At 36.7% G+C, this 12716-nt stretch overlaps 1 protein-coding gene across 1 annotated transcript in view; it reads left to right on the forward strand.

Annotated features, from left to right (window-relative positions):
- The window catches only part of CCDC91 (coiled-coil domain containing 91), a 112185-nt gene that overhangs the window by 20578 nt on the left and 78891 nt on the right, over positions 1-12716 (forward strand). Inside the window, exons 2-6 of the mRNA XM_058805474.1 lie at positions 2105-2147; positions 2253-2331; positions 7172-7329; positions 10265-10432; positions 12353-12457. Of these exons, the coding sequence (XP_058661457.1) occupies positions 2118-2147; positions 2253-2331; positions 7172-7329; positions 10265-10432; positions 12353-12457 (540 nt within the window). The 5' untranslated portion in view covers positions 2105-2117. The remainder of the gene's footprint in view (positions 1-2104; positions 2148-2252; positions 2332-7171; positions 7330-10264; positions 10433-12352; positions 12458-12716) is intronic.

The raw sequence follows: 12716 nt of genomic DNA on the forward strand, positions 1-12716 counted from the left end.
TGAATGTAATTTCCCTGGTTGAGACAGAGCCAGTTCTCAGATGATGGGAATAATGTCTCATGCACTTTGTGGAGAAAATCTGCTTTGAAGGAACTTTGTGTAGAGCCTGTAAGACCTGTTGATGTGATACAGAATGTATTGCAGATAAGATAGATCAAATACCTGTTTGCCTTTCTAAAGGCTCACTTTCTCCAGCTGGCTGCTCTGCCTGGTGCCTGAACTCTGGGTTGTGCAGTGATTGTGTCAATCCTCAGTCTGGTTTGGGTGGTTTTCCCCAGAATGTGGCATGAATACAGTGACATTCTCAGTCTGTGCTGTCTCCATCTGCAGTCCTGTGCTGTCCACACAATCTCCATCCATCATTTGTGCACACACTTGCTGCATTCTTGAGCTGTGTGTGTTAAAGCTCTGAATGTTGATAGACTGCATGAATGTTTGACCAATTAACCTTAACACTGATTGGAAAAATACTCAATTACCTTCTTTGTCTCTTGGAAAATGATCCAGCTAAATCCAAAACCCAACCGACACAAAACCCAACTGACACAGAGCCAACAAAACCCCTCCTAGTCCCTAGAAAGATACTTAGTTCTGATACCACATGAGGCTATAGAACAATACTTCAATTTAGACAAATATTTGTAGTTACACTGTGATAGTGATGATTTGTCATTGAATCACAGGGGTTTGGGTGGAAGGGACCTTAAGGATCACCCAGTCCCATGGCAGGGGTGTCTTCCACCAGCCCAGGTTGCTCCAAGCCCCATCCAGCCTGGCCTTGGGCATTTCCAGGGATGGGGCAGCCAAAACCTCTCTGGGCACCCTGTGCCAGGGCCTCAACACCATCACAGGGAAAAATTTCTTCCTGATATCCAATCTGAACCTCTTGTAAATCTCTTGTAAACAGTCCCTTTCCATCTTTTCTGCAGTAATGAAAGTTTATCCATCCTATAGACTGTTTTAACTGAAGTCAGTTAGCTTTATAAACATTTTAACATCCTATAAAGTCCTTATAGGTTTTTTGGATCATCCTTCATTTACCTCTCAGAATTACAGATATATATATATATTTTATTAATACATAATACCTTTCTTTCAACAGCTTTGTATATCTTGAGTTAGTTTCATTAGCTGAGTAACTTTGCCTGCTTTTTTTTTTTTTTTAAAAGGAACTGCAATTTAACTATAAATATATCCAAATGCCACAGAATTCAGGGCTGCAAGTCAAAAATGCTGATCAGTTTGTAAAATCTTAATCACTCCCTCCATGAAACCTAGGGACGGACCTCTGTGGTAGCAGAAGAATTTCCAGAAATTCGCCGCAGTTTTTTTCCAAGCTGCAGTTTGTTCTGATGTTGCCAGACAGCTAAGAAGATATGGGAGAAGCAGGAAATCTTTTTGGATTTAATCACAATGCTGATTTGGAAAAGCAACTTAACAATGGAAAATATTTTTTGTGCTTTAAATCATAAACACAAAACTATACAAGGTCCATGGTAGATCACGACTGCATTAAGATAGATTGTTTTCCTTACGAGTGAAGATAACCCTTCATTTTGGAATCTGGTGGTCAGAAATCCTATTTCCTAGACATATTTATGTATTTATTTGTTTATTCTATATGTATATATCCAGACTAGATTATTTGATGGTACTAGTACCATTTATTGAGGTACTGGTGACCTGTTTGCTATACCTGAAATATTTAGATACAACATTTAGGTGACATCTTCATATTTTCCTCTATGAGGAAACTTTTCCTGCATTTTTGCTTTCAAAACATGTTGGACTATGTTGATGGGCAGTGCTTATGTTTTCCCCTGAAGTTATTTAAGTTCTGTTGTAAAACACCCAATGTTTGGTTTTTGCTCGATCAATAAAAAAGCGCTTCTTAAGCGATATCTTGCAATTCTTGGCCTTGCATCCTCTGTGTGAAAAAGTTCTTATTTAGGCCCCTTGATCTGTTTTAGGGCTTACAAATCTTGGAGACTTCAGTTGGGCTACGCAGATGGGACTGGAGGGAAGGACTGAATGCTCATTTCTGAGCGAGCAGGGGATGAGGTTATGAAAATGTTTTAAAATCAAGATTTCTTTTGTGTTCCAGTGCCTGCTGAAAGATGGATGATGATGACTTTGGAGGATTTGAGGTATGCTGTTTGGATAACTTTGCTTTGAAATTTAACAATTTTCAAGTATTTTATGGACATTTATAGCATTGTGTAAAATATATAATGGTTTCTTGTTGTTTCCAGGCAGCAGAGAGTTATGAGTTTGGAAATGGTGAAAAGCAGACCACATCTCCTGCTATTGCTTGGGCAGCATTTCCTACAGGTATCGACAGAATCACTGTAAAAAAAAATCTTAATTTTCTACTACTTTCTTTATGTCCTCACTGTAAATATCAGGGCTTAGAAGGATGTATACAGTAAAACAATGCACAATAAAAGAATAGCCAGCAGTCAAAACTTGATCATAAGGATGTTCCTGAGCAATTATTTTGGGAAGCTGCACTTCTCAAAGTTAAACTTTATTGAGCAATGAAAGAGAAATTCAGTTTATACAGTAGACAAGGAATGAAAGTTCTTCATTCAAAGGTTATTCTTTTCTACTGAGTGTGGAAGATCTGTTGCAAATTGTGGGAAAACAGAAAAAGTTAAAAATGGGATTGTGATGAAGTCTTTTACTTGCTTTGGGGAAGAGAATCCTTGTTTTTACTGAAGCAATTTATATAGTTGAAAAATATATTACATATTCTTTATCTCAAGCAGAAGCAGAAACATTAGGTAACTGTTGTGTTAATTTATACAAGTGCCTGGTGCCTGTCTGGATTTTAGGAAATTGATAGAAGATTATTGATAAATTAATATTATCAGTGGAACAAAAAATATTATGGAGGTCTTAACTGATTTTCTTGTGGTCTAGATTTCACTCTTTTCACAAAGCACAACAGCACGTTTGGTGCACCAGGAAAAAATGACCAACAACCCACATTGTATTGTTGTGAAGAATAAATTTTGTAAAATAAGGCAGGGATTTTTCTTAACATGAGCTCTCTATAAATCATGCTCTTAAAATGTTTTTATTAATTTATTTCTAGCTTTTATCTCTTACAGAATAATTAGTTTTATTTGTCATTGAAACAGAGGAAAACAAATACTAAATAAACAATATTTTTCCAAATAACTTTATTATTCATCTTGTCATTTTGACTGATATTTAAAAATGCTGCTGAAATTCAGTAGCATGTTTTAGTGTGTTTAATAAATTAAATCCAATAGAGCTGTGCAGTGTCTGTCAGTGAAGTCCAATTAAAATCCTTTAAAGTGTGTAGAATTGAAATTATTTGTACATAACACAGAAGTTTTTTGTATGATTTCAAGTGACACAGAAGTCTAGGATAAGTTATACCAAGGTATTTTAAGCATTTCAAAATGAAAACTCCTTTGTTCTGGATATTTTGTTACTGTAGAATCTTTATGTGACTTTTTCATGCAAATATTGCTGTAAATAAATTAGTTTATTGCAATAGGCCAGGTTTTAATAGTATTGGCCAAGTGCTTCTTGGGCATTGACTTGTAGGTGGATGTTTTTAGTAACAGAAATAACTGAATTGTCTGCCCAATGTTATGTGTATATAAACATGTAACTTTCTTACCCTAGAAATTTCTTAGTAAGTCTTGCTGGAAAATTCAAATGTATTATGGGGCTATTGGGGTGATTTTGATAAATTCAGGGGGTGATAACATTGCATACCCACAAGATTTGATAAATGTTCCAGAGGAGTTCTTAATCTTGTGAATTTCCTCCATGTCTGCTGTTTGGAAGTTACAAAACAAAACACTGAAGCCTGTGGCTGTATTTTTCAGTGTGCAGGCAGAATTCAGAAATTATTTCTAAGGCCTCAATGGTGACTTCATTGCAATTTTTGCCTTTGAAATTGGTCTTGGGCTTCTTACTGTTGTTTTGGTAGTATGGACCACGTGGCTGTAGATTTAAAATGTGAGGATAGTAGATGCAATTCCTTTTCTTCTAGAATAGTGTGGCCTTGGAGGAATAAAATGTGGGGAAAAGTTACCAGAAATCATCTTGAGAGTGCAACAGAGTGGTTTTTCCCACTGTGGTCACAAAACCAGTTTTAAACTCAAACTTTCTACCTGAATTTTACTTTTAATGAAAATATTCAGGGATTTAGTTTTCAGTGTATGCAGTATAACTGAAAGTGTCCTTTAATTATAAAATCAAGAAAGGAGAGTTGTGGAAGGAAATTTGATTTTGTTTCTGAGGTGTTTTTCATTTTTAACAGCTGAAACCTACATGTAGGGGAACTGTACTACAAGTCGTTTGCAACCATCTACAAAAATATGTCAAATAATTTTTATATGGTCTTTTTCTCAGAGCCCTGCTGTCATATTTCTTCTTAATTGCTAGATATAACTAACATCCAGTCAGTAAATATTACCCATGTGATACATTTGATATTTCATGTCTTCGTTCTGAAACACAGTATGAAGGATAAGACTCAATTGGAATGTTGACTTAACAGTTCATCTTCATCCATTTGGTTTTGTTTTCAGAATTTCTGATGCCCCAGGAAATTTTAATAATTGTTTAAGCTGCATTACCAGCATAAAGACAGAATTTTCCTTGCATTAGCAAGATTGCAGGCTGCCCCTGATCTCTGCTGCTATTAACAAACTGCACGGTTCTGGCAGTTCTTACATAGAAAATTATGACAGAATATTCTTAATATTGGGAAGCCTAGGCTTCAGAAATTTTTAGATACTTTTAAGGTACAATTCTGGCAACTAATTATATCTGCATCCTATTTCAGCCTTTTCAGGTGTATGACTTTTGATATACCTGTAATTGTGTGAATGCTTCTTTTCTCTACAGTGCTGCAGCTCTGATCATTGAACAATAAATTTATTTGAAAATTCATCAGACTTAGCCTGTTGAAGTCAGGTCTGGTAGTTCCAACAGAGGCAAGTTTTTGTTTCAGGGGTTGTGAAACTGTTTCGTTATGGTAGCTAAGGCATGGTAAGCAGGAATGATTTAGGAGTTCTCTTTATAAGCGAATTTTGAGCTGAATTAAACACAATTTCACCAGTATATACACAAGAGGAATGAATTAAGAGAGCTTGGATTACAGACATAGCACATGCAGTTCTAGGAATGTCTAATTTATCAATCTTTAGCATTGCTGAAAAGTGAAAAGAAGGTTTTGTAAAAAAAGATGTTTGATACCTTGGAGAGTTGCCACCTTTTCTTGTCTTCTGCAAGGTCATGTGTTTAGTTGAAAACTTTAAACCAAAATGTTCAGAAATGCTCACCAGTGGTTGCTCCTCATTTCCTAGGCTTCATTTTGACAACTTAAGGAGTGGAGATTTTCTTTCTGGTTTATTTTCTCCCCTTCAAGATGCAAAGCATTCATTACTATAATAAAACTACTGAAAGCTTCACCTGATTGTAAAAGATTCCACATAAAACTCTACTACCTGAAAAATGGAGTTTTATCTCTAGGATTGGACACCCTAAAATATGTGCCCAGTCTCCATGGCTGTTTTTACTTTTGTGATAAATTATTTATATGTGAACTATGCCTGTGCTATGGTAATCCTCACCAAACGTTGAACACTCTCATCATGGTCAGAAATTGCCAAGGATCATGGTCAGAAATTGCCTGGTATATTATTTTAGCTGTTTTTCAATCAGGTGGAAATTGATTTAAAACTGAGACTAAGGACATTAAGTGATAGCATCAAGCTGAAGATTTAAGGTTTGTTTAGATACAAAGAGATCATCTTCTATGTCACTTCATTGCCACTTGAACAGAGTAGATAATTTTTATTGGGAGCTGCCTTTGAAAGGAGACATTTGGAATGGGAGGGGAGTTTTATCTTAAGGTACTTAAAAGAAAGCCATAAAAGTCCTGTTTCCAGCTCTGGAGAAAAGTTAACTGTTAAAATGCAGTTACCTATACTGGTCCCCATTCTGTTTGCTTTTTAGCCAAGTTTCCATCTTCTGCTGGACTGTGATTTTTTTTTTTTCCAATTTTTTTGGCCACGTCCAGATCTACTATCATTGCAGTTACCTTACTGATACTTTTCTGCCTCATGGTGTATTTTCTTTCTTCTTCTCATTCAATGTGGTTTGCATGTTCCTCTGTACTATACCTGAATCCTAGAACTGGCACCTGAAGAAGATGGGACAGAGTGCCTGGATTCAGGGATTAGTGTGTTTTTCAAATGCCTTGAGGCTGTTTATATACTCTGGTTTGTACTGTGTGAAGAAGAGATATCCAGAGGCTGAGCCTGGCTAGTGGCATCTTTTACATGTTGTCAGAGTTGTAATAATAGTGGGAGCTGCTTTTTCTGAAAAAATTTGGATGTGCTTTTTTGCCTATTGCGAAGACACACCTGGAGATGACGGTGTCAAAGTTTGCAGGACTTCGCTGTTAAATTACCAATGTATGCAAAACTTTCTCTTTTTCTTTCTTTGTATTTCATTTGTTTAGTTTATGTCTTTTTTTTAAACCAAGATTTTCTGTTGTGCTGGGTTGGTAATGCTGATTGAAGGTTTTTATAGCATAACTGTAATTTGGTATAGAAGAATGCTCGGTCCAGAGTTGATTCCACTTCAAGTTTATTAGCTAGAGACTTATTTACTTTGTTGTCTTTTTATCTCTTAAAAAAATATAAAGCTGTTTTATTGTGTGTCTTGACAAGCTGTTTGTATGTGGCTTCTAAGACTGTTGTGGATTTTTTTAACTTAAAAATGTATAAAACTTGGGAAATTATGAGTATACTTTTCCTGTTGATTGAAACTGATTACAGATCATGCTGAAGCTGTAAGGCTGTGTGAATCAAAAGAGACAGAGTTAAAACTGATCCATTTGAGAGCTGCCGTCTTGTAAAACCTCTGTGTAAATTTATTGTGACTGAATTTATTGTGTAAGTCTAAATTTATTATGATTTTGATTGTCCTTAAGTTGATACTACTGAAAAACACAGGCACTTTAAGTGAATTACTTTTCAGTGAAGTTGAATTATAAGAGGTACATAAGCTTACATTGGTATGACTAGACTTGTGATGGGTTTTTCTAGGCATGGACTCCAGACACAAAACTAATTTTTGGGTGTTTCTTCATATTGTGTGTGCTTTCTGTTTCTAGTACCCGAAGTCCATAGATCTGCTGATGTTCTCCTGGAGCACTCTGTGCCTTCTTCCTGCCTGCTTCCTTCTGACCCTTTCATTTTATCAAGTGACAATGTGGCAACTGTTATTCAAACAGGCAAGGGTGTGATAAATCCAGCTGTTCCTGAAGAGCAGGTAAATTTCTGATCTTCAGTGTGAGCACTCAATGGAATAAATATCAGTTTTGCATCTTTTCTGTGCACATTTAGGTGGAAATGCTTTTTAAGGGCAAAAGGTCCTTGGATTTCTGTGATGCAGACTTTGAAGTAAAATGATTTTTAGATTGTTTATGAAACCTATAAGTGATAGAAACCATACTACTTTGATCTGAACTGCAAGAGAGATAACTGTATTGGAGTTATTAAAAGTTAAAGGCATGCTGATGGTGATTTCCATGCTCATTTCTTTCCATGTATGAAGGAAATTTCAGCAGGAAGGTTGTCTCAAAAAAACCTGTTAAAGCTTGTCATACTTGTATGTTTTCTCAACTAGATTTTTAGGATTTTCAAGGATGGGCCTCTGAGCAACCTGGTCTAGTGAAAGGAATCCCATCCCTGCCCATGCCAGAGCATTGAGATAAGATGATCTTCAAGGTCCCTTCCCATCCAAACCATTCTATGATTAAATAGTTAACATTTAATCTTTACCTAATTATATTTATATTAATTTTAGAGGGGGTTAAATTGCTTTACTTTGTTTTTTCCCCATTACTTTTAAAGTAGATTTTTTTTTGGTGGTCTAGTTGTGGCTTCTTAATCTCTGCTGCTGAGAACTGAGCTTTATTTCTTTCTGGGGTGTGAAAATATTTAGTTTTCAACTAAAAAACTAGGTGAGCAAGGAGAGAGAAAGCCTTTCTGCCTGGAGATTATCATAGGAATTCTATCAGAATCACAAGAGCTTCTGCAGATGAGACTTAAATATATTAACCCTACTGAATTTTTTACTGCCATTAATTGCAGTGACCCCCATTTGGACATGTTAATTCATTGTAAACTTCCTTGTTTCAGGACGTGGGGTAGCACATACTTCAATTAGAAAAGGCTCTTTCTCACTCTGTAGCAATCAGTGTTTTGGGCTATTTGTCAACTCCAAAGCCTCCTGTTTCCAGCACTTCCTTGGTTTTTTCTTCTTCAGTTAGACTTATCAATTCTTAAGGCTGCTCCTGGTGAAAGCTGAATTTCATGATTAAGTCAGATTTTCAATTTCTGATCATTTAAATTCATTTCTTTAGAGCTATTTAAACAAAATTCACAAAATACAGGTTTTGGTTTAACTGAGCCTTATAATTTTCTTTTGAGGGGCATCTGTATGTTCACACTTCCAGAAAGTCTGTGGCACAAATTTTGAATTAATTAATTAATAAGTTACCATTTTGTGTTTGTACCCAGGCAGTTGTTCTGTGGAAAGCCTATACAAAGAAAGGAAGAGATGTGCCCAGATGCAAATGATATCAAAGAAATGTATAAATCCAAAAATTATGGGTTTTTGTTTCTTGAGAGGGAGGAGTGTTTGTTTTCTTTTTTGACTTATGCCAGCCACAGTAATTTTCTGTGTTGAAGGCTCTTCATCTGGCTCTTTGACAAAGTTTTGATAAGTAAATTTCTTTTACTGGAAGTCTGATCAAAAAGTGATTTTCTTCAGCCACCACAGATCCTGCCTTTTTAAATTTTGGCGAACAGTGAATAACCTTCAACCTTTCTCGTTTGAGCTAGGCCAGCAATTTCAGCTTTTGTGTTCTCTGGAAAGAGCACTTGGGTTATTCCAGAACACTAAGGCTTAGGGGTATTTTTTAAAACTATAAAGTAATTTAGTTAGGTAATCCAACAGAAAAATAAAAAATACACTTTGCTACTTCAGACTAAGTGCGTGTGCAAATTCTAGTTGTGGTTCATGTTTCAGTTTTTCTCATCTTGTTCTGTTCAGCTACTGAGAGACCCATTATTCTATAAATTCTCTGTAATGCAGGAAATAGTCCAGATTAAAAAGCTTTATCAGCAAGTCCTGCTGAAGGGAGTTGAGAGCAGGTCCTTTAACATTATTTTGAGATGGAGATGGCTTTGCACTAAGGAGTAAGCAAAAGGAAAAAGGTGGGCAGAAAACTAAAATAAAATATTCTTATACCTATTAGAGGGCGGTGTTAGTAGAACTGTATTTTATAATTCTATCTCCAAAGCCTCTTGAGGTTTCAGGTAAAAAAATCCTTCCCTGTTACAGGTTCCATACTCACAGTTTTTGGTGGTGCCAGACTCTAATCTTGAGTAGTACTCAGACATGGAATTGGCACATATGGCTCCCCTTTCCTTCTTACAGGAGAATTCAGAGCACAAACTGCAGTTTTCTCTCTGTATGCTTTCTCTGCTGTATCTTATATATTCATGTACAGTCAAGATCTCAGCTTTGTTTGTTACTTTATTTGAATAATTTGAGAGATATTTATGGGAAAGACCATGCATTATCTAAATGTATGTTTGGAATAAAGGGTACTAGGGGGTGGATGAGTTCAGATCAGTCAAAGCTCTCTTTAATAAAGACACTGAGATGTTCCTTTCACCACCCAAATCTCAAGCATGCTTGGCTTTCAGGTTGTTGAAAAAATGGCAGCTGAATTAATGTACCAGTTCTTTCCTTGGAGTTCTTTTGTGGTGAAAAGAACAAGTTTTTGCCCCTTCCCTTATTTTTTTTTTTTTTAAGGGGAGAAATAAAGCTTTGAATTTTGTTATCTATACTACAAAATGTTTTAAACATCTTAAACAAATTTATTTGTGTTCTTTTCTGAAAGTGTGGGCTTACCATCAGTGCTTCACCTGTTTTCTGTACTTCCACAGTTACTGAAACAGCAGTCACGAAAGGTTTAGAGATGTCTGGATTTCTTTTAGCCTGTTAGTCTAGCCTAAGGATGAGATATTTATTTTAGATATTTATTTTAGCCCAAACCCTTTGTATTCCCTCTCTGTGACCACTGAGTGCAGTGTGCACTCCTTGCAAACATGGAATGACTAATCCAAGGAGAGGTTGTTTCCCTGAGGCATTGAGAGAGGTGATTCAGTTCCACTTTTCTCCTCTGAACTAGGCTCAAGCAGATGTTCCAGTTGCCTCTTCAAATGCAACTGAAGACAAGGCTTTAGCTGATGTTGAGACAAAGAGAACAAATGAACCCAAGAGCTGCCTTCAACAAGCTGTTGCAAACCTTGAAACCAGGCTCTGCAGTGCTGAAGAAGAAAAGCTAAAAATCAAAAAGGTATGAATAGTCATTTTGAAGGAAAACATTTGGCATTTATATAGGAATTAAATATAGGTGGGACTGGCAGAAGTTTAAAATTTATTTGAAATTCATTTTTTTCATAGAAATTAGGCAAATTCCAGAGAAACTGGCCAAATTTAGAATCAAAGACTTCCAAGACTATCAAGTTCAATCTGTGCCAGATCCCCACCTTGTCACCAGCACAGAGCACTGAGTGCCACATCCAGGGATGGGGACTCCACCGCCTCCCTGTGCCTGCCTCCCTTTTCCATGGAGAAATTCCTCATGATGTCCAACCTGAACCTCCCCTGGCACAGCTTGAGGCCATTTCCTCTTGTCCTGTCCCTTTGTCCTGGGAGGAGAGCCTGAGCCCCACCTGGCTACAAGAGATAAAGTCCCCTTGAGTCTTTGTTTTTCCTCAGCCTCTTCTCATCAGATTTGTGCTCCAAACCCTTCCCCATCTCCATTGTCCTTTTCTGGATGCTCTCTAGAGACTGGCCAGAACTGGGCACACCACTCAATTTAGCTGAAATACTTTTTATTTTAGGTCTGGTGTCTATTTTAGGCTGAATTTTCGTAAACTGTCAGAAAAAAAAAACCAAACAACCCCAAAACTTTTTTTAGCCTAACTGATAAAAAATAAGGGACAAAGAAGAAAAAAAAAAAGAAGATACCAGCTTTCTCAGCATGAGGTTTGTTTTGGTTTTTTTTGGGGGATGGGAGTTCTAGTAGCTAAATTCTTCATATTCCTTCTGACCTGAATCCAATATGAGCACCAAGCAGGGCTGTGCCTGCAGTTACACATCTAGAGTTAGCAAAAGGTCACTGAGGCATGGGAGAGTGAGTTTAACTTCTGTTATTCTTAATATTGTTTCTTGGGAGGCCTCAAGCTGTGCTGGGGAAGGAGAAATCAGCTTTTTGGAAATGAAAATGAGGGTGAATAACTGGAAGAGGAGACAGGTTGAGAGAGAGGCTTTAGATTGGTGCTCCACTGTCTGTTTCTGTCTCACCAGTGAAGTCTCTGAAACTGTTTTGACTATTCTGTCCAAAAGCAGGGTTGAACTAAGAAGACCTGCTCTTTCTGTCCTCCTCATGACCCTCTCAGTCATGCCTTTGTTTGAATAGCTGTGCAGTGACCTGGCAGGTCATTTTTTTCTATACTGGCTTCCTGCATGGCTTGGAGGAATAATTGCTCCTGAGCAACTGAAAGGGTGCCAGCAATGTCCAACAGCAATGGCTGCATGAAGGAAAAATAAAAATCTTTAGCTCTTTGTACAGCAAATAATTTCGAAGTTTATTGTCAGTGGTGTTATTCTCCTTCCTCTCCATAGGTTCATATTGTTGGGCAGGTGTCCAGAGTTGCTCTCTGCAAGATCCCAGAATATTTTAAGATTTTATTCATTTTGGAGATGTAGATAGAGATCATTGCATACATGCATAAATGTCATAGGATTCCTGCCTTTTCAGTGAAAACATTTGCTGACAGTACATTTAATATGCTGCTTTTCAAGAGCAGAAAGGCAGAGCAAGATACTAAAAATATAAAAAATAATTGGAACAGAATAGAATGGTTCCAGTTGGAAGGGACCTGGGACAACAGGTCCAGCTGCCTGAACCCTTCAGCGTTCAGAAGGAGTTAGAGGATGTTATAAAGGGCACCTTGTTCACTTCACATGGGTCATTCCTTATACATGAGACATGCCTTGGGTTTTAAATGCCTCACACTTGTAAAATACTGTGCCAATTAAAAGACTGCGGTCAGATTTTTCTTGCACAACCCTTTATCTCTGGAATAATTATTAGAGCAAATGTCACAGTTATCAGAAATTAAATTAGTTTGAATGGTTTAATGAATCTGTATTTTCAAAATTTGCAGATGTTTGTAATTTCAAGTGTTTTATTTTACAAACTTTATAGGAATTGGAATATTTGCTGGAAAAACATAGTGCTCTAGAAATGGATTTTTTGAAGGAAAAAAAAGAAAAAGTGCTTCCACATCAAGACCATTACAAGACACTCCAGGTAATTTCTTTCTTGTAGTATCTTTGTTTTTCAGGAGGGTTTTTATAGAGTATATTTATGTCCAACAAATATTCTTTTCGCCATCTGTGGGCCTGCTCCAAAGCATTTTGATTTTAAAGAATTAATAAGGTTTTAGATCACAACCTGATTTTTTACATTAGCAGGAATGTAAGTTTAATATCCCACTTGCCTAATAACATTTTTGTAACTCAGAGCACTCTTCCTTGTTAGGAACCTATTTCATAAAACAGATGAAAAG

This window comes from Ammospiza caudacuta, chromosome 5, assembly GCF_027887145.1.
Source record: "Ammospiza caudacuta isolate bAmmCau1 chromosome 5, bAmmCau1.pri, whole genome shotgun sequence".
Classification (NCBI taxonomy): domain Eukaryota; kingdom Metazoa; phylum Chordata; class Aves; order Passeriformes; family Passerellidae; genus Ammospiza; species Ammospiza caudacuta.